Genomic DNA, 26,660 nt, shown 5'->3' on the forward strand with positions numbered 1-26,660 from the left:
AATTCAAAGAATCTTTTTATTTCAGACTTGGTTTCTTCCTTTATAAAGTAATCATTCAGGAGAAGGTTGTTTAGCTTCCATAACTTTGAGTAGGAATGAGAATTTCTGTTAGGGTTCATTATTACTTTTATTCCACTGTGATCTGAGAAGATGCATGGTATAATTTCTATTTTTTTAAATTTTTTAAGACATGCTTTATGTCCTAGGATATGGTCAGTCTTGGACAATGTCCCGTGAGCTGATGAGAAGAAAGTATATTCAGTGGATTTTGGGTAGAATGTCCTGTAGATGTCAGTCAGGCCCATTTATTCTAGCATTCTATTTAAGTCCATTATTTCTCTGTTTATTTTATGTTTGGAGGATCTGTCCTGTACTGTCAGCGGCGTGTTAAAGTCTCTGACTATTAAAGTGCTGTTATCTACCATTTTGTTCAAATCAAGTAGGGTTTGCTTTATGAATCTGGGTGCACCTAAGTTGGGTGCATATATATTAAGTATAGTTATGTCTTCTTGTTGAATTGTACCCTACACCAGTATATAGTAGCCATCTTTGTTTTTCATTGCTTTTATTTATTTAAAAACTAAGTTATCGGAGATTAAAACCGCCATGCCAGCTTTCTTTTGGCTTCCATTTGCTTGAAATATCGATTTCCACCCTTTCATTTTCAGTCTAAATGCATCCTTGCAGGTTAGATGAGTTTCCTGAAGACAGCAGATACTTGGTTTTTATTTTTTTAACCATTGGGCCAGTCTATGTCTCTTGAGTGGGGGATTCAATCCATTCACATTTAATGAGAGAATTGATAAGTGAGACTGATTTCTGTTCCTCATGTTGGGTTGAATTTCATTATTCTGTTTTCTCACTTGAGCCATTGTGATAACTGGGTTTTTATCTTCTCTTGAGTAGTTTTATGTTCGTGGGTCTTTCTTGTGCTGGTCCGTGTGTAGCTCTGTTTTGAGTACTACTTGGAGAGCTGGTCTTGTCTTGGTGAATTCTCTGAGTTTTTGTTTATCTGAGAATGTCTTAATTTCACCTTCATATATAAAGCTGAGCTTAGCTGGGTATAAGATTCTAGGCTGGGCATTATTTTGTTTCAGAAGAGTGAGAATGGGGCCCCAGTCTCTTCTTGCTTGTAAGGTTTCAGTTGAGAAATCTGGCGTAATTCGGATGGATTTTCCTTTGTATGTTACTTGTTTCTTTCTCCTTACAGCTGGAAGAAGGGTCTCTTTAGTGGAAATTTTGGTCAGTCTGATAACTGCATGACGTGTTTTCTTCCTATTTGGTATGAATCTCCCAGGTGTTTGAGCTCTTGAACCTGTATATCTAGAGTTTTGGCAAGGCCTGGGAAATTTTCCTCAATTATCTCTTCAAATAGCTTATCCAACTGTTGCTTATTGTCTTCTTCACCCTCAGGAATGCCGATAACTCTCACGTTAGGCTTCTTCACATAATCTCACATTTCTTATAGATTCTGGTCTTTTCTCTTATTTCTTTGCTCTATCTCTGTGACTGACTTATTTAATTGGAAAGTGTTATCTTAGTTCTCTGAGATTCTTTCTTCTGTTTGATCTACCCTGCTCTTGACACTTTCCACTGTGTTGTAGCTCCCTGAATAAATTCTTCATTTCCAGGAGTTCAGTTTGGTTTTTCTTCAATGTTTCAATTTCTTTAGTGAATTTTTCTTCCAAGTCCTTGATCTTTTTTGTGGTTTGTGTTGGTTATCCATTTTTTCTTCCATAATATTCAGCTTATTTATGATCCATGTTTGAAATTCTTCCTGTGACATGTTGCTATTTCGAGTCTGGTTTGTGTCAATTGGTAGAGAACTAGTAATCCTCTTTGAGGGCAAGGTTTCAGCTTGATTCTTTGTATTCTCAGAGTTCTTTCACTGAGCCCTTCCCATCTTCTTTCAGCTTTAGCCTGGATAGAGGCACGTCTTACGCGGTGATCTTGGGCTGTGCAGCAGCCCAGGTAAGCTGCCTTCTCTGTCAGTATTGGGAACCCTTCATGTGTTGTTCAGGATTTTGCTACCTCAGCTGGGGGGCTGCTCCTGTTGGGTCCAGCCCCAGAGAATTAGTTTGACCCAAAACCAGTTTGAGAGTCCCGTCACTGGGCTGTTCTGATTGCAGACGGAAAGTGACTTTTTCCTTGCCTCTTCCTCTGTGGAGGTGGTTTCTGCCTCTCTCTGCGCGAAAGATAGTGGCTAGGGGGAGGAGGCGGTGCCCTCATTCGCCCTGCGCCCCGGCTTCTGCAGCTCCCAGGGGCGATGTTCCGCCCCGCCCCAGTGTCTGCAAGGTCCATGCTCCACTCCCTCACGACTGGGGAAGCACTCAGTGTTCACGCAAAGGCGGAGCTCCTAGTGGGGGGCCATGGACTAGGGGAGGGAGCCGCACAGGGTGCTGCCCAGTTCCCAATCGCTCCGCAGTGGCTAGGCTCTGGACCCCGACAATGGTGGCTGCCCGCCTGGCGGTTGCTGGTGCTGCGGGCGAATGTTCAGGGTTCAGCATTGGTGGGAGGAACCAGGGATTGAGGGAGCCCAGCTGCCCACGTAAAGGAGACAGTTTGGCATCCCCCAGGTGTCTTTGATTGCAGCCTAGCGCAAACCCTCTCCCGCCAGTTGCAGTCCACCCACAGAGCTCTGGGGTCCAAAATGCCTCCCACTATTGTCTTCTCTCCACAGAGCCTCACGTGTCCCATGGTGATTCTGCACTGGCTTCAGGCAGATCCCTAATTGAGTGGGTGTGGAGGTCAGTGGGGAAACAAGCCACTTTCCTGTGGGGCTGAACCCCCCTCACTCGCTGGTGAGGCAGGTACAGCCGTCCCATGCTCCCTTCTGTATTGTCTGTCCCGCACTCTCCAGATTTTCACAATCTGATTTCCCGTTCACCTCAGTCTTTTCTTGCTCTCTGTGTCCCACGCTGATTTTCTGTGGATTCACACCGTTGTTCTTGTGGGGGAGCAATACTCTAGCATTGTGGCAGACTGAGATCCATGCTTTCCTCTCCAGGAGCACAAATCCAGGAGGTCAGCACCACTCTGCCATCTTTCAGCCTCAGGAAAAATTTTTGATTTCACATTTTCTCTCTATTTGGCTTCAGCTGTGACTTTGCTGGGAGTGGAGATGGATGCCATCAGAGCTCAAAAATGAGCATAACTTTGTTAACAATGTGCCTCTTAATTTTTAGATTTCTGATGTGTCCACTACCAACAAATTTTTTTTACCCTACAGTGTGCCTTTGATAGTATACAGCTCTATTCCTCAAATAGCAAGTATGTTATCCAAGTTCGGAGATACAATTGAGGAATTAACATGAAAACCACGTTTCCTCAATAAATCAGAAACTGCTAATTAAGCCTCCAGAGCCTATGAAAAGACACCAAAGTGATGCTACTCAGTCACCAATCTAAAGAGAGAAGTTTGACTCAAAGTATAAATGAAACTAACTATATAAATATATTTATAAATATTTATAGAGTTATATACTTACACATAAGCACTTACAGAGACTTAGAAAAAATGTAAGAAAATTAAATCAAAAGGACTCACTGAAGAATAAACAGAATTTTCTCGATCTTCTTGAAGAAATTAATAACTCATTCTTTAGGGAGGATCCCTCAAAATCCAGTCATTAGAAACCATATTCTGTAATTGTGTACGAGCAACATGTAGACTCTTCCCCTACCCCAATTGCCTAGTTGCCAAAACAGGAATCTTAAAGTAGATGGGAACTTAAAGGTCTCTGTGCAGTAGCAATTTATGTTCCTCAAGTAGAAGATTCAATCTAAAGCCCCAATTGACAAAATAGGTACATTCCATATTATGATTTTACAACAAAATTAAAGTTCTGATTTTGTCACCAGAATTAGTAATACCCCTTCAGAGGGCCCTATTTTAAACATAAGAACTGGGCATCTATATAGTGAAACGGGTATGCAAATAGTATTATACAGATTCAAGATGACTTCTTCTAAAGAATACTGAAAAAAACCTTTCACTAACTACAATTTGAATGTGGCTTTTTTTGTCAAAAGAAACTTACAGCATCTGAAGATTACTGGTCATCTCCACGATCCTCCTTCATTATGTTTTCTTATGAATTGAGTTTAAAGATCTTGCCCTCAGAGAGGCTTTCAGTTTTGATACCTTTTAAAAGAAAACACTATTTTTCAGGAATTATGCTCTTTTAGTCAACAGGGACTTTTAGAGACCATTCCAACCAGGAGGAAAGAGTGAATCATTTTTTCTAACCAAAGGAACTTGGTTAGCAACTCTCAGCTGCACATTTTCTTTTTCCCCAGGGGCATATCTAGTGTGCCTTAAAGAACATAGGACAATCAATAACCAGAGTGGTTACAATTACAAGCCACAGTTGTGCATGATTATTGACCAGCTGCCTTCCTAGGATCACTGGACTCAGACAGTGGAGGGGTCAAAGGAGCTAATATGTTGTACTGGCAGAACGGCAAGCACCTTCCTTTTCCAGTCACCACAGTTTGCTCAGTAGATGTTCATTGTAGGACCAGCAGTGTCAATATAGGTAATAGCGTAATAATAAAGAAAACTGTCTGAGGCAAGGACACTGAAAGCTACCCATGCTACACACTCCACATTTAACACTCACTCTGCCAATAACAGATGCCATGGAAATAATTCTTAAAGCTGGGAAGATGGAAATCCTTTAAAAAAAATTTAAATATGATTACTAATGATAAGTGATGCTTTTTCTATGTAAACCAAAGCCTAGATGTTTTGTTATATGATATTTCCTACATTAAGAACAAAAGAAAACAAAATATGTTAGAGAATTTCTTCTCCCTACTGAAAATGGGAAGTTACAAAAAAAGGGAGTTTGTTCATGTGCTGAATTAGCCATTCTTGTGCCAAAGGAGTCTGGAGAGTAACATTGGATCCCCAAGAAGTGCTGTGCCAGAGACCACTTATTGGAACACACATTTCCTGTTGATAGTTCTAGGAGAGATCTCATCCTTACACTTCTATTTGGTCACCATATTAGGTAAGAAAAATGTAAGCTGGGGGTGGCGGAAGAAAAGAGAAAAGATAAAAAGAGGTAGAAAGAGACTGATCGTAGGAGAGAACAAGAAATAAAAAAAGAAGGCACGTGACTTGTATGCCCAACTTTGGCTCTATGGTCCTATGAGCCAAAATGCATACTAAGTGATATGGTATCACAGGAAAAGGGAAAAAAGGGGTAAACTGAGAGAGTTCAGCCCATGGTGTTAATTTCTTTCCTGTACAAAGACAGTCTTTTAAGGACAAAGTTCTGCCTCTTGTAATATAATGTCATAGTCCAGATGAGATAGTTTCCTTGGAGGGAAGTTGGTGAGAAGTTCATCATGTTCATTCGGATATCCTTTACATTGGACATGCTTCACCAAAGCTAGCAGTTTAGCTTGCTCTGGATGAATGGTGTCTCCCCTTTTTTGATGTGGATACCACAACATCAGCTGTGCTTTTGGTGCATTTGCATCTACCCTTTCCACTCTATTCCATCTGATTTTTCAGGTGACATCTCTAGTATATCTGAATTCACAACTAATAATGCTTGGTGGTTTGTGGCTGTTCCAGGCTCACTTCTGGCAGGGGGCTGATTTAATGGCCTTCTGTTCTCTTTTCTGTGCCCCAAATCTTTATGGGGAGACTCTCTGGACTTGGCAGGGTTTTCTACATTATCTTATTCATTGGAGCCACAAACATATGAATTCCTCACTGCCAGAAGAAAGTTCAGATTCAGATTCTTCATCAGGGTGGCTACCGTGTTTTGTCTGTATTGAATCAAAATGTGTCTCTTGCAAGGAGCCTCTGATGGAAGCTTCTAGCTGGATGGATGTCTTCACTTGCATCTATAAGACTCTCTGAATGGGCACATTTTTGGGGAGACTGCTAGAAAGTCCATCCAGTTGCCCATGTTCACCTAGAAATCCTGTCACTTGGTCCATGAAAGAAGATATATCTAATTGGTGGCACTCTGTTAGCTTCTGACCTGTCCATGGGTCCAAAACGGAAATGGGAAATCCCCTAGTTTATACAACTGTATGTATTACATCTCTGGGCTGCTTCACTGTCATGATAAACCTATCCTGGCTGATTTTCAATGATTATTTTGTCTTGTCTGGGTGAGTAGTCATGCAAATAGTCTTAAATTTACCATGTATTAATATTTGTTGATGAATCTATATTATCTTGGTGTGGGAGAAGCACTTTTGTGATTTGAATGTAATTTTTGAAAAGCTTGACAACTATGTTAGTTATTCTTTTAAAAAAATTTAATTGACAAAACATAAAATATACCATCTTAAGTTTATTTACATGTACATTTCAGGAGTAGTAAGTATATTTACATTGCTATGCACAAGATCTCTAGAAATGTACATCTTGTAAAACTAAAACTCAATACCTATTAAATAACCCTCTCTCCAGCCCTTGACAAACTTCATTCTACTTTCTATTTCTATGAGTTTGACTACTTAAGATACATCATATTAAGTGTAATCATACACTATCTAACATTGTTACTGGCTTATTTCAGTTAACATAATAGCCTGAAGGTTTGCTTTTATCATAGAATGTGCCAAGATTTTCCTTTTTCTTTTTTTTTTCTGTGATTTTTTAGGACAGGCTCTCATTCTGATGCCTGGGGTAGAGTGCAGTGTGTCATAATAGCTCACTGCAACTTCAAACACCTGGGCTCAAGTGGTTTTTCCTTCATCGGCCTCATGAATATCTGGAACAGTAGGTGCATGTGACTATGTTTAGCTAATTTTTCTATTTTTTTTGTAAAGACGGGGTCTCACTACGTTGCTAAGGCTGGCCTTGAACTCCTGGCCTCAAACAATTCTCCTGCCTTGGCCTCTCAAAGGGCTAGGATTACAGGCATGAGCTACTGCACCTGGCCTAAGATTTTCTTTTTGGATGCTAAATAACATTGCGTTGTCTATATACCATATTTTTTTAATGTATTCATCAATTGAAGGGCATCTGGGTTGCTTATGCCTCTTGGCTTTTGTAAATAATGCTGAAATGAACATGGGTGGACACATACCACTTCCAGATTCTGCATTGCATACTTTGGATAGATACCCAGAGATGGGATTTCTGTATCATAAGCTAATTTTAATTTTTAATTATTTAAGGAACCCTTATACGTTTTTCAAAGTGTCTGCATTATTTTTCAACACCAATATTTCAAAAGGGTTCCGATTTCTATACATCTTTGACAAGGTTTTTATATCACCCATTCTGAGTGTGAGGTGATATTTCAATGTGATTTTGCTTTGCATTACTCTAAAAATTATTAATTTTGAGTATCCTTTCAAATGTTTGTTGGCCATTTGTGTATCTTCTTTGGGAAACTATCAGTTAAATTCCTTGTCCATTTTTTGATCAAGTTATTAACTTTTTATTGTTTAATTTTCAGAGTTATTTATATTAATATATTCTGAATATTAACTCCTATAATGTGAATGTTTTACAAATATTTTTACCCATTTAGTATGTGGCATGCTCTCTCCACTAAATCTTTCCTTTGATGTATAGAAATTCTGAAATTTGCTGAAGTCCCATTGTTCTCGTTTTCTTTGTTGCTTTTGCATGTGATGTGATATTCAAGAAAACTGTGCCAATACTAATGTCATGATGGTTTTTCCTATATATTCTTCTAAGGGTTTTATTAGTTATATTTCTTCTATGTATTTAATCTATTTAAATTTTTTTTATATCACAAGGGATTGATCCAACTTTATTTTTTATGTGGATAATCCAGTTTTCAACACCATTTGTTGAAGAGACTCCCCTTTCCCTATTGTGTGGTCATGGCCAGCTTGTGGAAAATCATTTGATCATATACACAAGGATTTATTTCTGGCCTCTCTTTTCTTTTCCTTGATCTTCTTACCTGTCTTAGTGCCGGCACCACATTGCTTTTATTTTTGTGGCTTTGTAATATGTTTTGAAATCACGATGTGTATTGTCTCTGTGTTCTTCTTTTGAAAGGATATTTGGCTAGTCGTAGTTGCTAAACAAATTTTAGAATTGTTGCAAAAAATGTACCAATGGGATTTTGATAGATACAATATTGAATTTGTTCATCACTCTGGGTAGTATTGACATCTTAATATCAAATTATCTGATCCCTGGGCTAGAATATATTCAAGAAAGTGTTTAATTTCCACATCTTTTTGGATTTGTCAGTTTTTTTTTTCTGCTTTTTATTTGTGGTTTTATTTCATTTGGGTCAGAAAAGATACACTGTATGATTTTGGTCATCTCAAATTTGATTAGACTCATTATGTGTCCTAATGGAAGGCACCAGGTGAAACTGAAAATATTGTACATTTTGCTGCTTTTCCACTGGAGAAATCTGTACATGTCTGTTGGGTCTAATTTGTGTATTATAGTCACGTTTTCTATTTTCTTATTGATCTATCTGATTTTTCTATTTGTTATTGAAAGTGGAGTCTTAAAGTAAACAGTGACCATGTTGCTGTATATTTCTTGCTTCATTTCTGCCAATATTTGCTTCATATACTTGAAATCCCTGATGTTGTGTATACATGTAATGTACATTTTATACAATATAAATTATATAACATATATAATGTATATGTGTTTATATATTTTTATATATATAGCATACATATTATATGTGTTTTATGTATATTATATACATTACTGTTAGAGATTCCTGGTAAGTGGACCTATGCTGTCATTTTTTAACATCAATTTTTGTTTCTCGTGACAGTTTTGACCTAAAGTGTATTTTATCTAATATAATTATGGGCACTGCACCCACTTGTGGTTACTATTTGTATGTTTTTTTTTTTTTTCATTCTTTATTTTCAGCCTACTTGACTCCTTAGAGTTAAAATAAGTCTCTTGTGGACATGATATTGTAGAAACTCTATTATTCTTAATCTATTCAGCCATATTATCTTCTTTAGATTTAAGAGTTTAATCCATGTATATTTAAAGTAGTTACTGAAAGAAATAAAGTTACTCTTCATGTCTTCTAGACATCCCTCATTTCTTCTCTTAGAGCCTTCATTTTTGTTTTGCTGATTTGCAGTTACATGCTTTGGTTCCACTCTCCTCTCTCATTTTCTTTAGTAGAAATTTTTTCTTTTCTTTCTTTTCTTTTTTTTTGAGACAGAGTCTTGCTCAGTAGCTCCAGGTAGGATGCTTAGAATGCAGTGGTATCATCATAGCTCACTGCACCCTCAAACTCCTGATATTAAGTGATTCTGCCACCTCAGACTCCCTAGTAGCTGCAACTCCAAACTTGTAACACAACACATGGCTAATTTTCATATTTTTGGTAGAGATGGAGTCTTGCTCTTGCTCAGGCTGGTCTCAAACTGCTGAGATCAAGCAGTCTTCTTGCCTCAGCCTCCCAGGGTGCTAGGATTACAGGCGTGAGGTGCCACACCTGGCCATGACTTCTGTAGATAATTTCTTTCTAAACACCTTGAGAACTAAAGAGTACAGGCCGGGTGAGGTTGCTTATGCCTATAATCCTAGCACTCTGGGAGGCCGAGCCGAGAAGACTGAGCTCAGGTGTTCGAGACCAGCCTGAGCAAGAGAAAAACCCCATCTCTACTAAAAATAGAAAGGAATTATATGGACAGCTAAAAATGTATATAGAAAAATTAGCCAGGCATGATGGCACATGCCTATAGTCCCAGGTACTCGGGAGGCTGAGGCACAAGGATCGCTTGAGCCCAGGAGTTTGAGGTTGCTGTGAGCTATGATGATGCCAAGGTACTCTAGCCAGGCAACAGAGTGAGACTCTGTCTCAAAAAAAAAAAAAGAAAAAGAAAAGAAAAAGAAAGAGTACGGGTACATCTTAAAGTTATAACAATATAGTTTAGTGTCATAACAAGTTAATTTTAATTTTATTGAAAAACCATACCTCTTTATATCCCTCACTTTGTTATTAATGTGACAAATTATATCATTTTATATTGATCATGTATTAATAGAGAACTTTTAGAAGATCTAAAATAATATGCTTGAATTTATATGTTTTATAAAAACATAATTAGGTAATTAGTACGCACACCACATTTACTAAACTGATTGGTTTGTATGTTTCAGTTTACTGCATGTAAATAGCATTTCCATCCACTGAAATCAACCTCTAACTGCATGATAATATAATTTATTCCTAATTGTTCATTTTATGCATCAGTTTCACAACACATTTTACAATGTTGTTTCTGTATTTAGAAATGTAAGACTTTTTTTTCTGAAAGCTGGATTGCTGTAGCCTTTCACTTTTGTGTAAGAAAAGTACCAATATACTAATAAGAAAGAAGCTTCTCTAGTATCATTTAAATGCCTAATGATTAAATTTTCTTATCAATGCTTTTTATGAATGACAATAATGTGTTTTGTGAAATATTACTGCTCTAAAGTAGGCCACCTCACATCAGTCAACTAAGTTTTTAGGTTTATCTATATATTATAATTTTGTATGACAGTATTTGACTCTGTATACTTTAAGACATGATGGGCAAAAGTCAAAGATAAATCACTTACGTATCTATTGTCAATGTAATTTTCTTTGTGTTTGCTCGCCCACATAAATATTACTCCTATTTTCTTTATGAATAATATATTTTTTTTTTGGTTGGTGGTCAATGGTTATTTTATCCTGTCTAGGTAAATAGTCATAAAATCTTAATTTCAAAATGTATTTATTGATGAATATATATAAACTTTGTGTGAAATATTTGTGTGATTTGAACACAATTTTTGAATAGCTTCAAAAATCTATTTCTGGTATTATTTATTTTTGATGTAAAAACACATAACATTTAGAATCTTTAATATTTTAATTAGAGTTTAGTCATGTTAAGTATATTGACATTGTTATGCAATGTATATCTCTAGAATGTTTTTATCTTGCAAAGCTAAAACTCAATATACGTAAAACAGCTACCTGTTTTCTGTATTTTCTGGTCTTTTACCAACATTATTGTATTTTATTTTGTTTGTAAAGCTGTAACTACTTTAGATATTTTATATAACTGGATTCATGAAGTTTCTGTTTTGAGGGATGGATTGGCTTATTTCATTTACCATGTCAAGATTTATCTTTATAGTAGATGTTACAAGACATCCTGCTTTTTTTTTTTTTAAAGAGATAAGTAAAGAGGCTTTATTGGGTCACTCCTGGGTCAGGATAATGGGTCCCAAGAGAGGGGCCCGGGTGAGATTCTTGGGTCCCAGGAGAGAAGATTTCCTGCTTTTTAAAAGCTGAGTAATACTCCATTATTTTTATATCCCAAATTATACTTATTTGTTTGTTTTGTGAGACAAGTTTGGGTTGTTTTCACCTATTGGCTTTTGTGAATAATTCTGTAATAAATATGGATGTGCAAATAAGTCTTCATTTGACCTTACATGCAAGGGTTTTTTGTCTGTCCTGGATATTGTTTCCTTGGTTTACATTGTCTGCCTTTATGCCAGTAAAACTGCTTTGATTATTGTACCTTTGTAACATGTCTTGAAATCAGAAAGTGTGATGCCTCCAACATTGTTTCTTTTTTTGAAGGTTGTTGGCTCTTCATGGTACTTTGCCTTCCATATAATTTTTGAATTGCTTCTTCTTTGTTTGCATAATATGACCTTGATAATTTTAAAGAGATTGCGTTGAATTTGTACATTAGTTTGGGCAGCATGGACATCTTCACAATATTCAGACTTCCAACCCTTGATTAAGACCATACTCAAAATTGTGCCAATTAAGTTTCATTTATTTGTAGATGTTCTGGTTTTCCTTTTGTTATTGATTTCTAGTTTCATTCCATTTTGGTTATAAATAATAGTTCGTAAGATTTTAATTTTTAAAAATTAGTAAAGAATTGTTTTGTGGCCAAAAGTTCTATCCAGGGGAATTTTTTATGAGCTATTGAGAAGATTGTGTATTCTGTTGTTGTGTGGAGTGTTTTCTGTATGTCTATTAGGTATAATTGTTGTATAATGCTGTCAGTTATTCCCTTGTTAATATTATATCTTACATTATAATTTATTGCTGAAAGTGAGGTTATTGAAACATCCTAGCATTATTATATTGCTGTGTATTTCTTCCTTCAATTCTGTCAATGTTTGCTTTACATATTTGGCAAGCCTGAATTTACACACACACACAATGTGCGTATATATATTTAATATTTTATATATATTACATATATAATATATAAATAAATCATAGGTTCTCAGTGAATCAACACTTATTTAATGTCCTTCTGTGTCTTTTGTGACAGTTTTGACTTAAAGCATAGTGTATAAAATAGGACAAGTTTTCCCTCAAAATACATTGTACCTATTTGTGATCTCCCGTGCTCTCATTTGATTAATATTTGCATGCAGTATCTTTTTTTGTCCTGCCAATTTTAGTCCACTTTTGTTGTTTGATGTAAGGTGAGTCTTTTGGAAACAGTACATAGTTGGATCTTTTTTTTTTATTTTCCTAAATCCCTATCTTTATTCAATTTACATCTTTCGATTGCAAAGTTTTGTCTATGAATGTTTACATAATTTTTTGAAAGGAAAGCACTTACTATTGGCATTTTATTAAATGTTTTCTTTGATTCTTGCAGCTATTTTACCCACTCTTCCTGGCTTCCTTTGTATCTCACTGATTTTTGTAGTTATATTCTTTGACTCTTTTCATATCCTTTTAGTGTATCTGTATAATAGGTATTTTCATGGTGGTTACCATGGCAATTATACGAATCTTAGAGTTAAAACAACATATTTTAAAGTGGTAATAACTTAATTTTAGTTGCATTTAAAAATCTGTCCTCATTACATCTGTCCTCAATTTTGTTATTGGTATCACTAATTATATCTTGATATATTCTATACCTATTAACAGAGTTTTATTATTATTTTTCTGTTTTTGTTTTCAAATTTTATGCCATGATTAAAAGTGTTTTCTGCACCATTATTTTAATGCTACAGAATCTTACCTAGGTGTGCTTGTACGTCTTTCCAAGAGATTTATTTATTTTCTTATGATTTTGTGTTGTTTTCTAGCATTTTTAAATTTTTAATGAAAGGGAGTCCTTTTGGCATTTCTTGTGGAAAAAGTCTAGTGATAATAAAGTTTTTCAGCACAGAGTTATCTTGAGAAGTCTCTATTTTTCTTCTCTTAGAAGGGCAGTTTTGTTGAATAGTGTTTTTCTTTGAAGTTCTCCTTTCAGCATTTTGACTATATCACCCAACTCTTTTTCTGGCATGCAAGATTTCTATTGAAAAACTCACTAATCTCATAGGAGCATGCTTATAGATGACACATCACTTTTCTCTTGCTGTTTTGAAGATTCTCTTCTTTCATGTGATTTTCGTAACTTTGCTTATAATCTGTCTTGTTAGAGCTCACTTTGTGCTTACCCTAGCTGAAGTATGCTAAAATTTTAATTTTTTATGGCTTTTTTTCTTATATTTGAAGATATCTCAGTCATTTTTTACTGTATTATTCAGCTCCACAATGTATGTTTTCTATGGTTTTATTTTTTGTGATATTGTCCTTTTCCTGATTTTATTTAGCTGTTTGTATTGTTCCCACTGGGCTCATTCAGCCTCATTGAGATGGTTACTTTCAATATTTTCAGGTAACTTCCACCTCTCCATTTCTTTTTGGCTGATTCCTGGTCATTTATTTTGTTTCTTTAATTGGCACCTTTCACAAAGTTTATAAAGTGCCTTTGTCCTGGGGGACTCTGACGCCAGTTGACTTTCCTAGATATTTAAGGAACCTCAAATCCATTTTGAGGACTTTCTTTTTTTCTTTTCTTTCTTTCTTTTTTTGAGACAGAGTCTCACTCTGTTTCCTGGGATAGAGTGCTGTAGTGTCACCTAGCTCACAGCAACCTCAAACTCCTTGGCTCAAGCAATCCTTTTGTCTCAGCCTCCTGAGTAGCTGGGACTACAGGCATGCACCACCATGCGCAGCTAATTTTTCTCTGTATATATTTTTAGTTGTCCATATAATTTCTTTCTATTTTTAGTAGAGACAGGGTCTTGCTCTTGCTCAGACAGTTCTCGAACTCCTGAGCCCAAACGATCCACCTGCCTCGGCCTCCCAGAGTGCCAGGATTACAGGTGTGAGCCACTGTGCCTGGCCCATTCTGAGGATTTTCTTTTGAGGAATTGTGTCTAATTGTGTGTTTACTTTCTAGTTAAAGTAATTTCACCACATTTCATCTAAAGAACCTGTCATCATTTGCAACACCTCTTCTCTGTTTGTGGTACTGAAGGCTCTCTGTTGCTGTAATGACTTTTTACCTTTGGTTTCAGTATGCCTAGTCTGTCTTTGAAACTATAGCACTATTCCTTTCAGCACTCTGTGTTATGAGACACAGAAAATGGGGTCTTTGGAAGGACCCCCCAAACCCAGAATGATGGACACCGATATTACAATTTTTTTCTCTATTGAAGGAGAAGCTGGCAGTTGGGATTTTACTTCTATATACAACATGCTGTATTAAGGAGGAAAGGCCATGGTAGACAAATATAACAAACATTTCTTCCCTTTCCATATGGCTCTTGGTGTTGTGTTCTCCTGGTGTGTTGGAAGCTCTTACCTGGTTTTTAGAATTCCCACAAAAGCGATTTGGTCAGTATGGTTTTGTTACCTTTTTTTTTGTATCTAAAACAGAATTATAGGATCTATATTGTATTATGCCATTTTGCTAATGTCATTGGTATAATTTTAAATATTAAATTTATAATATATATTGATCAAATTGTAAAAAAAGAAATAAGTGGGATGATTTGTTATTTTTGAAATTTCTTTCAGCTGTGCCCTCTCATTCCACCCAGGACCATTTGCCAGAGCAAGGGATCAACGTTTCATTTGAAAATGTGGTACTAAGAAGATATGAAAAGTGTGGCCTTGAGAATTTAAACTTAATGAAAGACTGGGAAATTGTGAGTGAGTGTAAGGAGGAGAAAGGATGTAATGATGGACTTCACCAACATTCAACAACTACCCATGCTAAAATCTTCCAATGTCATAAGTGTTTGAAAGTCTGTAAAAAATTGTCAAATCTAAATAAACATAAGATAAGGCATACTGTAGAGAAATGTGTTAAATGTAAAAAATATGGGGAAGCATTTAACCAATGCTCACACATTACTGAACATAAGAGAATTCATAATGGAGAGAAACCTTACAATTTTGAAGAATGTGACAAAATCTTTAAATCTTGCTCAAGTGGTTCTAATCATAAGATAATTTTTACGGGTCAGAAATGGTATAAATGTGAAAATTATGGTAAAGCTTTTAACCATAATTTAAATGTTTCTACACATAACAGAATTCATACTGAAGAAAATCTCTACAAATGTCAAAAATGTGGCAAAGCCTTTGCCCGGTACTCATACCTTACAAAACATAAGAGAATTCATACTGGAGAAAAACCCTACAAATGTGAAGAATGTGGCAAAGCCTTTGGCCAGTGCTCACATCTTGCTGAACATAAGAGAATTCATACTGGAGAAAAACCCTACAAATGTGAAGAATGTGGCAAAACCTTCACCCAGTGCTCAGGCCTTAGTACACATAAGAGAATTCATACTGGAGAAAAACCCTACAAATGTGAAGAATGTGGCAAAGCCTTTACCCAGTGCTCACACCTCACTGAACACATGAGATTGCATACTGAAGAGAAACCCTATAACTGTGAAGAATGTGGCAAAGCCTTTATTCAGTGCTCAGACCTTAGAAAACACAAGAGAATGCATACTGGAGAAAAACCTTACAAATGTAAAGAATGTGGCAAAGCCTTTAGCCAGTGTTCATACCTTACTGAACATAAGAGAATTCATACTGGAGAGCAACCCTACAAATGTGAAGAATGTGGCAAAGCCTTTTCCTGGCACTCGAAATTTTATTTACATAAGAGAATGCATACTGGAGAAAAATCTTACAAATGTAAAGAATGTGGCAAAGCCTTTGCCCAGTGTTCATACCTTAGTGAACATAAGAAAATTCATACTGGAGAGAAACCCTACAACTGTGAAGAATGTGGCAAAGCCTTTAGAAGGCGCCCAGACCTTAGTATACATAAGAGAATTCATACTGGAGAAAAACCCTACAAATGTGAAGAATGTGGCAAAGCCTTTACCCAGTGCTCACACCTCACTCAACATAAGAGAATGCATACTGAAGAGAAACCCTATAACTGTGAAGAATGTGGCAAAGCCTTTAGCCAGTGCTCAGACCTTAGTAAACATAAGAGAATTCATACCGGAGCGTAATCCTACAAATGTTAAGAATGTGGCAAAGCCTTTGCCTGGCACTCGAAATTTTATTTACATAAGAGAATTCATACTTGAGAGAAACCCTACAAATGTAAAGAATGTGGCAAAGCCTTTACCTGGTGCTCAGACCTTAGCAAACATAAGAGAATTCATACTGGAGAGAAACCCTACAAATGTGAAGACTGTGGCAAAACCTATGCCTCGTACTCAAACCTTCATATACATAAACGAATTCATACTGGAGAGAAACCCTACAAATGTGAAGAATGTGGCAAAGCCTTTGCCCAGTGCTCACACCTTAGTTCTCATAAGAGAGTTAGTATAAGAGAAAACCTACAAATGTGAAGAATATAGTAAAGTCTTTAAATATTGCCCTAGCTTTTCTTATCACAAGATAATTAATTCATATAGTAGAGAAGCCCTGCAAATGTGCAGAATGTGGGAGCTATGCTCATGTTTCTAAACATAAGATTATACATACTGGAGAGAAACCTTATGAAAGTGAACAATGTGGCAAAACCATTAACTGGTGCTTAAATATTTGTAAACATAACAAAATTCATACCAGAGAGAAAACATGCAAATGTTAAGAATGCAAAAAAGCCTTTACCTGGTCCACTTCCCTTACTGTACATTAGAGAAGTCATACCTGAGAAAAGTCCTACCAAGGTAAGAAAAGTGTGAAAGCTTGCTCACATATTAACCTGCCATCAGAGAGTCATTCTGGCTAATGGCGATATAGGTGTGACAACTGTCAAAATTCCTTTCAGAAAATAAAAGTCTTAGAGTGTACCAGAGTGTTTATACAGAGAAAAAAATCACAACTATTAAGAGTGGTACAACGCTTTCTATTGCAGATCTTCTTGTGCATTGGAAAATTTATACTGACATGAAACCATATATCAACTGCTCAAACTTTAAGTTCAGAGAACTTGGATTTGAGATTAACTCTACAAATGTAATGAATGCAAAAAACATTTGTTCATAAAACACAGTTTGTAAAACAGAACTTGTACTTTACAGGTGCCATAATGTGAAAAACACTAATAAAAATCAAGTCTAAGGCTATCAGGATTCACAGTAGAAAGCACTAAGGCACAAATATTATCAGACATTACCCTAAAGCAGTGTGTAGATTATATAGATTAATTTAACATTAAAATTGTTAGATAATTTAAGTATATGTATGTTTAAAAGGAGCATAAAATTGATTTTTTATCTCACAGAATGTGGACAAGTTACTAACTCTCCAAGATTCAGTTTCTTTATCTGTGAAATGGATCAACTATGGTTCTCTTCCCATAGGTATTGAGGTGTTAAATACAGTAAATACTAGCTCTTGTTGTGCTCCATGTTGTGTTTTTTTCTATGGACTATTAAGTAGACAGATGATGGCTTATGGTAGGGAAAGGAGAAAGATTAAGTTCAAGCCAAAATTTCCAAGGTGAAGTGTAAGAGGTAAAGATCAGAGATGGTGCTGAGGTACAAGAAGGAATGTCAAAGGCCTTCCATTTTAACTGTGTCCTCATGCATATGTGTAAATATGAAAGATGAACCAGCTGATCTCATTCATTGTTCCTTCTAGCTATGATATTGTCAAAATAGAGGGGAGAATGGAAATGTCATCCAAAGCCAAACACAAATGTCCACATTGGATCCAATTTTACACACAAAGGCCCAGGAGTATGGAAGTATAAGAGAGATAAATTCTTAGTGGTAGGATTGTGAGTTAATATAGTTTCTTCATTAATTTTTTTCTCTTTTCTAATTTTCTTTTTTTTTTTAAGATGGAGTCTCATTCTGTTTCACAGGCTAGAGTGCCGTGGCATCAGCCTAGCTCACAGCAACCTCAAACTCCTTGGCTCAAGTGATCCTACTGCCTCAGCCTCCTGAGTAGCTGGGACTACAAGCATGTGCCACCATGCCTGGCTAAATTTTTTTCTATATATTTTTAGTTGTCCAGCTAATTTCTTTCTACTTTTAGTAGAGACGGGGTCTCGCTCTTGCTCAGGCTGGTCTCGAACTCCTGAGCTCAAGTGATCCTCCTGCCTTGGCGTTGCAGAGTGCTAGGATTACAGGCGTGAGCCACCATGCCCGGACTTCTTTTCTAATGTTCTGTAATAAGTTTGTCAATCAGAACAAAGTACTTTACAAAATATATCAATTTCTTCATATTTTTATCCACAAATTTAGGGTTATAAAGAAGGACAAAAAGGAAGCAATAAAGGAAGGGAAAAAGGAAAGAAGGAAAGAGAAAACACACCCCAAGCTGACACACGTTCTCAGAATAAGAAACCAGAAATCATTTGGGTACTGTTTCTGATGCACAAGGCCTAAGCCAGAAGAGCATGTTCAGATGGGACAAAGATATCATAGATTGCAAATAATTCTGTGACATTGTCTAGTTTTATTGTTTTTCAGCCCTTCCCTCAGTTCCTTACCATTTCTCTTTTTTTAGCTAAAGCTGATTTAATCTTCCTTTTAATATTTCATCTTGTTAATAAAACCCTGCATAAAAGAATGGGAATAAAAGGGTTTTCTTCTCACATTTTCTTAATTTCAAAAACTAGCCTGTATTGAATGATCGCTTGATCCGGAATTTGGTATACCAACAGTTATTAGCATTCTGAGCAGGAATCTTTGTTTCAAGAATATAAGTACTGCAAATATTTGGCAGTGGAATTCCATTTTTTGATTGGTCTTTAGAGAATTAGTTGTTAAAAAGCCTCAAAGGTACAAGAATATACAGAGAGAACTGTTTGTAACATTTAGAAATTGGAACAGATGAAAAAAGTTAATTGGGGATTAAGCCTTATAAATCATCCACATTAATTTATGCTTTGTGATCATTTAAAATTGAAATATATCTGCAGTTACAGAACAAGTTGCATAGTATGATCCAACATGTATTTGAACAACAATATATGTGTGAGTATCTGTGTACAGGTCTATAAAAATAGTTCTTCAGAAATAAAGAAAACATTTATGTTTGTGTTATATATATGTTAGCTTTCCTCCTTTAACAATTAGCAGGTATGTTCAAATTTTTAAAAGAGAGGTCCATGGTCTTGATCTTTAAACTACAATGCTTTGTGTGGGGACAAAAATGACTTTATTTTAGATGCTAATCCACCATGCAGCTTCTGACCAGCCCTGAGTCCAGGAATGCCTCAGAAATGTCTAGTTGACATATTTCTCTTTATGTAGAAACACCTATTCAATGTAGTGTTACCTCTCATCCAAAAGAACCCTGACGCTGCAAACATTACACACTGTGATGTCCATAGACAGCTGCACATTCCTTTCAGAGCATGTATACTTTTCCCCCAAGACATTACTACATGCCCTGGGTCTGGGAGTTTGAGGTCTGAAGAGTGTCTTGTGGCCTCCCTAGACCAAGCTTCTGTCCAGAAATTTCCATCATAATTCACCCTTTACAGACAAACTGGATTTATTATCCTCATTCTTTGGTTTCTTGGCTCCTTTAGTATTTGCATGTACAACCTTTTCATGGAACATCTTGACACCTCCCTCCACAACTTTTCAATATTTCCCCTGGAAGTTTCTGTGTTGGCTGAGAGCACAGATGCAAAGAATCACCACAGTCTCCAAGGTAGAGGTAAAGCTTTCATCTTAACCTTGCTGGGCACAACCCTGGGCTCCTGAGCAGACTGACTGTGACCTTGAATATGAATTCTGGAGTCTGGTTGGCCTACCTGGGTTTCATGTTCTTTATGAAATCCTTGGCCTTTTCCAGGTGAATCTTCAGTGTTTCCTGGTGGCTTTGCTGCCTCATCTGGTCCAAGAGCTCATTGAGATGAACCTCGGGGACTGGCAGCTGCCCTCACTACAAGAGGAAGCAGAAGTGAGTCACCATATCTTGTAGATAATAAATGACATGCAGAGACCCTGTCACTGGAAATGAAGCCCAGGTTTCCAGAAAGGCCCAGTGTTGTTTTTTTTTTCCCCCCCTGCCTATAATAGGGGCTGAAACTCTGCTTACACACTTGTTCTTTCAGGGCCAGGACTCAGCAATCTCCTGTCTGGAATGTTCTTCCCTGCATACCTTGCACTCCCAAGACCCAGCTCAGGGACACTCACACCACCTGGTCAGTCCCCTGCCACATTTTCCCATGGCACCTGCTCCTCACTCTCCTTATCAGTCATACGCAAAATCAGATGCTGGATGTGTCCTCACCCACACCCCAGTCTGTGTCATCTTCTGCAGAGTTGTGTGACTGCCAGAGACAGATGCCCCATACCCACCCCATCAGCCTATTGATCTGTCTCTCACACACATGATTTTCCAGACATGATTTGTTCCCAGCACACAGCTGAGACCAGGATGGGAACAAATTTCTTCTACTTCTCATCCAGTCTCATGACCAAGATAAACCTGTTTCCCATCAGCACAAGATTTACAGCTTAAGCTTTTACATTTGGGTCTAGGATGTGTTTTGAGTTAATTTTTGTTTCTGGCATGAAATATGGATCACAGTTCTCATCACTTTATTTTTCTTTTTGCATCTGAATCTTGGTTGGATACATGGACCACAGTGCTGGTCCCTCTGGGCTGATGACTTCCTGGGTGTGGCCCAGCCCTCATCCCCCTTGAGGATGCCCCAGTGTGGGGCCTGCACCTGCTTCTCACACTGCGCTTCTGCCCATGCTGCTGTGTCTTCCACTCAGGCTCCAGCTCCTGCAGCGACAGCACACTGGTGCCTCCCAGAGTCACGCAGGCTCCTGAGAGTAGCTGAAGGGGTCAGGGCTTTACCACACCGTCCACTTCACCAGGGCCTGTAGGGATTTCTGCAGTGGCATAACCCAGAGAAGGAGCCTGGAGGGCTGAACTGCCCAGGGTTGAGGAGGATGGCCTCACTGGCCATTGATGGGCTCATTCAAAGGCCAGTGGAGGCCCCACATCTCAAGTACTTATTGTCACTACCAGGGCACCATCCCTCAAGGTCAGCTTCTGGGCCCCACCTTGGCTCATGCCCCTCCCTTTGGGGTAGTGTTTCTGTTCTACCCAAGGACACATCCTGATCTGGCTGCCCCTGAAGTTCCGTCTCTCAACTTGTCCCATCAGGCATTGATGTGACTGAGGGAAAGAAGGTGGAGTTTTGTTAGTATAAAAAAGAATGACCAGCCCTAGAAACCAGCCTGAGCTCTCAGGGGGGCTATACTGACCTCTGGGTCATCTCTCCTTTAGCACTCACTGACTCACAGCATGTGGGCCGAAAGGCAACACTGTTGTTAAATCCACACTCCACCTCCCTACCATTTACAAAATATATATGTGTGTCATAATCTGGGTCGTGGGTCTGCAAACTGTGGCCTGAGTGCCAGATTGGCCCTCTGCCTACTTTTGTGTGGCTCTGTCAGCTAAGCACAAATGTTACATTTATAAATGGTTGAAAAAATCAAAATAACATTTAATGATGTGAAAGTGATATGAAATTCAAATTTAGGTGTCCACAGACAAGTAGTTATTGCAGCACAGCCACAGCCATTCACATCTGCACTGTCTAGAGCTGCTTTTAGTGCTTTGAGTGGTTGCAACAGAGACCTGAGGGCCCTCAGAATCTAAAATATTTACTACCTTGGTCTTGACAGGAAATATTTGCCAACCCCTGCTGTAGAGGGGAGCATCGTGAGGTGGGGACTCCTTGCTCTGGTGTGGCCCTGCAGTGCCCTGAGTCAGCAGGGCCTCCAGAGCACTCACTGCCTGGGATTCTTCTGATTGTCAAGTGAGGCTGGAAGGAGGCACCAGAATGAGCCTGTAGCCCAGTGTAGAGGGACTGCTGTGACAGGGGCTCCTGTGACTAGGGTGGTTGGATACACTAGTGACACTCAGGCTGGGTCCCCCAGGCGTCCACTCTGCTCACAGCCCAGCGACCAAGATCCCCCCTCTCAGCCTGGCTCCCCGGCTGCATTGGTCCCAGGTTCCAGCTCCTGCTCCTGCCCTGGAAGAAGGACGCCCTCCCCACCCCACCTCTCCCTCCTCCCAGGGGAAGCCTTTGCCATCCAGCAGTTGGGTCCCAGCAGAGGGGACACCAGGGCAGAGCCTGCTCAGGGCTGGGGACTGGATCTTCACTCCAGGGTCTGGCCCTGCCCACTGAGCTCCGCCCCCACCGCATCCCTAAGAATCTCAGGGAAGCCCTCACCGCGGTGGGGAGTCCGCCTTCCTGGGCAGGAGCTGTGCTCTGCCCACCCGCGCTCTCACTGGGTCCCCCTTAGTCACAGTAGCCTTGTCTGCCGGATGAGATAACCCAGCCTCAGAGAAGGGAAGGAACTTGCTAGAAGCCACAACATGTGGAAATTGGTGTGGCGAGGATCTCAGCCTGAAACCCGAACTGAGAAACTGCAGCCCTCACAGTCCTAAACCGCGTGCTGCACAGACTCTACCTTGCCGCCCCTCGGACTTGGATTTCTATTTTGTGCAGAACTTTGAAACGGGCTCAGGGGCCAGCACGGAGTGCCAGGGGCCGGCAGGCTGTCCGGGAGAATCTGCAGAAGCCAGGGTGGGGTGTGGCCTGGGTGGGGGTCAATCAGCCCAGCCCTTCAGCGGGAGGCCCCCTGGGGACACGGTTTCCTTCCCCTCCCCAAGGCTTTGCTTATGAGGTTGCCGCGGCCCTAAAGAACCGCCCCGACTGCCCCAAAAGCCACAAAGCAGCCGGCAGAGCTGCGTGGCTCAAGGTCTTTCCAAGCTCTGTCCCCTCATCCCCGTGTGGGGTGGGGGCTCCCGCTTTGCAGCCCTGGTGGAATCCGTGGGAATCCATGTCAGGGTGGCACAGCGTGGGGACAGCAGCCCGGCCTGCAGCACTGTGCAGCGCTGGGGCAGCTCTATTTATAGCGGGAAGCATCACAATAACCCTGTGCTGTGATTCCACTAAATCAATACTGTAAAGAACTATGCCAGGGACAGAGTGTCCAGGGTGAAGTCTGAGGTGAGCTGAGAGCCACAACTTTATCACACACAGGCTTCCTGAAGGAGGAAATGTTGAGCTGAACCTGAGGACTGGACAGGATCACTGGGAGGGGGCCTCAGGAGGGAGCAGCTTCAGAATGCTGAGGCCAGTGAGCACCAGGGGTATGTGAGGAAGGGAGAAAAGCCATGATGGAGGCTGAAGGGTGTGTGTAGGGTGTTGGGGGCCAGAGAGGAGACATCAGGCCACCCCCATGTTCTCCTTGAGTCCACAGGGAGTGGTGCCCACCTTGCAATGGGGCACATGGGCAGTCACCTCTGCCAGGTCTTCTCATACTGCAAGGGGATCCGCATCCTGCAGTCCATGTGGTGGGGAGGAAGCTCCTCCCCAGCAAAGTGCCTACATTTTGCCTGCAGCAAAAATAATGGACTCTTATGCCAAAACTTAACCTTACTCTTAAAATTTAAGACTGGTGAGTTTCCTTTCAATTTTATTCTCTCTTGAATACCTCTCTCTCCCTCTCATCCTCTCTCTCTGCCCCCTCCCTCCCTCCCTCCCTCTGTAGTATATATTTCTCTGGGGAAGCAAGCTCCAATCTTTTGAGCTTCCCTATTTTAGACCCATGTGGCAAAGAATGAAAGGGTCATCCTGACCAATAGACAGAAAGGAATTCAGGCCTCATCCCAAACTGATATACACCAACAACGCTCCCGATTGAGCTGCGGAGCCACTTCTCTCCCCGTTGAGCCTCAGTTGAGACCACAGCCCAGCCTCATAAAACACATTGAGGTAGAGACCCCCAGCTAAGCCGTGACCAGATTCCTGGTCCACAAAAGTAGGGACACAATACACAGTTGGAGTTTGAAGCCACTCCATTTTGAGATAATGTTGTCAGAGAGCAGCAGATAATGTCAGCCTGTCAGGCCACAGCGTCTGACCCTGCCCTCTTCCCTCCCATGTCATCTCCCAGGCTTGCCACAGCCACATCAGCTGCCTTTCTAATCTCCTCTGGCCACACTTCTTTCTGTCTGCACACTCTGCACGAGGGGTGCCTTCTCCCCAACACACTGTATCAGTGTTCTCCAGAGTGAGAGAATCAATAAAATATAGACAGATATATAAGAGAGATTTATTGTGGGAATTGGTTCAAGTGATTATGGATACCAACTAGTAGCACAACATGCCCTCTGCAAGCTGGGGAACCAGTAGAGCCAGTGGTGTAGCCCAGTCCCTGTCCAAAGGTCTGAGAAGAAGGGAAGCCAATGGTGTAACTGCCAGTCCAAGGCCAAAGGCCTGAGAACCAACGGGGGCTGCTGGTGTAAGTCCCAGAGTCCAAAGGCCTGAGAACCAGGACCTCTGATGTTCAACGGTAGGAAAATATAAATGACCCACATCTAGAAGAGAAAATTCACCTTCCTTTACATTTTCATTCTATTTGGGCCCTCAACAGATTGGATGATGCCTGCCCTAATGGAGACGGTGGGTCTCCTTGCTTAGTCTACCAACTCAAATGCTAATCTCGTCAGTAAACACCCTCACGGACACAGCCAGACATAAGATTTCCCAGCCATCTCAGCATCCCTTAAAGCACTGCAGTGAGCACATAAAATAACTTTTACAGTCTACATCTTGTAACCTTGGTATTCATGTGTATCTCCTTAAGCCATACTTAATCTATAAGTAAAAACAATAACAAGGTCATGGTTCCATCTACTATGATACAACTATCCTGTGTACAACTGAAAACCCAATTATCACTTCCCCAGAAGAAGAGGTAAAGTTGTTGAGTGCAGTTTACTTTTCTCCTGATAACCTGTAATTTAAATACTACGATGTAAAATTAACAATACTTAAGCAATGATATAGGCTTGGTGCAGTGGTTCACATCTGTAACCCCAGCACTTTGGGAGGCCTTAGCAGGAGGATCACTTGAGTCCAGGAGTTTGAGACCAGCCTGGTCGTCACAGTGAGACCCTCTTCTCGAAAAAATTTTTAAAAGGCCAGGTGCGGGGGTGCTTAGCTGAAGCCCCAGAAACACAGGATGCTGAGACAGGAGGATTGCTTGGGGACAGAAATTTGTGTCTATAGTGAGTTATGATAGTGCTACTGCACAGTCCAGCCTGAGTGACAGAACAAGACACCATCACAAAAAAATACTGAGATGAGACAATACATCATATATTGCTTAAAAAGGGAATAACAACAAAAGGAGGACAAATATTTGCATAACATGTGCATATAAATTCACACATGTATTCATAATGACACACAAAAAGAATGCTCATGACAATCATAGTCCTCCTTTCTGTAACTGATACCATGACTGTACCTGGCATCTATAACTAGTTTCTTCACTACTCACTGTGCATTTTTTTTTTTTACCCTCACCAAGAACCTCAGATGCTCATAGTTCTTTACCTGGTGGGGTGGACCAGTTCTTTATTCCGGAGGTGACTGGGCCATTTGTAGTCCTGCCTGGACTGAGTTTCCATTAACCATAATCACAGGCCATGGTAATACTCACAGAAGCTCTGAGACATCTCCTGTGTTACAGACGTACTCTTCGTTTCCTCCAGTGTGGGGCAGCAGTCCTGTTGCTGCTTGGTAGTCAGCACCAATCACCAAGCCAGCACCATCACTCCCTCTTTTATTGTCAATTCAGAAGCATAAGGAGCCCAAGTGGCCAGGTGCAGTCTTAACCTCCAGTTCAGTAAAATCATAGTGTCTCCTTGTAGGAGCATTCCTCTATGGCTAGTACTTTTATGCCAGAAGAGTCTAAAATTATGGAAATAGAAAACAAATGTTTGGCTGGTGGGTTCCAGGGTAATACTGAGTGGTGCCACTCCCATTTCCACCCCTTGATTCCTGCACCCAGGCATCTTCAGTATAAGACAAATGACACCATGTACTGTTTGCTGATTAACAACATGTACAGCCTTCTGGAGAACCTTCCCCAGCCATGCAAGAATTGCCACCTAGTTTGTTCTGTAACCAGGTCTTAAAAATGTGTTTCCACCATTCTATCAAGCCAGCTGCTTCAGGATGGTGGGGACATGGCAAGACCCTGAATTGTATGAGCATGTGCTCACTGCCACATTTATCTGGCTGTGAAGTGATTCTTTGGTGCGAAGCAATGTTGCATGGGATATCATGATAATGGAGTAGGCATTCTGTGAGTCCATTAATGGTAGTTTTGACAGAAGCATTGTGTGCAGGGAAGGCAAATCCATATGCAGAGTAAATGCCTATTTCTGTAAGGACAAAATGCCGTTCTTTCCATGACTGAAGTGGCACAATGCAATCAACCTGCCACGAGAAACCTGGCTGATGACCCAGGGGAATAGTGCCATATTTGGGGCTCAGTATTGGTCTCTGCTGCTGACAGACTGTGCTTTCAGGGGTGGTCAGAGCCAGGTTGGCTGGGTGAGTGAAAGTGCACCTTC

General features: G+C 39.8%; 2 protein-coding genes and 1 pseudogene across 2 annotated transcripts in view; 2 read left to right on the forward strand and 1 right to left on the reverse strand.

The window, feature by feature from the left end:
* The window catches only part of LOC123649046 (putative zinc finger protein 735), a gene marked incomplete at its 3' end in the record, with an annotated part of 40,690 nt that extends 24,828 nt beyond the window's left edge, over positions 1 to 15,862 (forward strand). Inside the window, exon 3 of the mRNA XM_045566978.1 lies at positions 14,826 to 15,862. Coding sequence (XP_045422934.1) covers positions 14,826 to 15,862 — 1,037 coding nt within the window. The remainder of the gene's footprint in view (positions 1 to 14,825) is intronic.
* Positions 5,239 to 7,079, reverse strand: LOC123649363 (annotated as a pseudogene).
* An 82-nt stretch (positions 15,863 to 15,944) lies between the features above and the next one.
* Positions 15,945 to 16,616, forward strand: LOC123649047 (zinc finger protein 781-like; the record flags this gene model as incomplete). Its single annotated transcript, XM_045566979.1, has 1 exon — positions 15,945 to 16,616. A coding segment is annotated over one exon (672 nt), but the record flags the coding sequence as incomplete, so codon positions are not given.
* Positions 16,617 to 26,660: the final 10,044 nt, after the last annotated feature.

The sequence above is a fragment of the Lemur catta genome, chromosome 13 (genome assembly GCF_020740605.2).
Source record: "Lemur catta isolate mLemCat1 chromosome 13, mLemCat1.pri, whole genome shotgun sequence".
Classification (NCBI taxonomy): Eukaryota; Metazoa; Chordata; class Mammalia; order Primates; family Lemuridae; genus Lemur; species Lemur catta.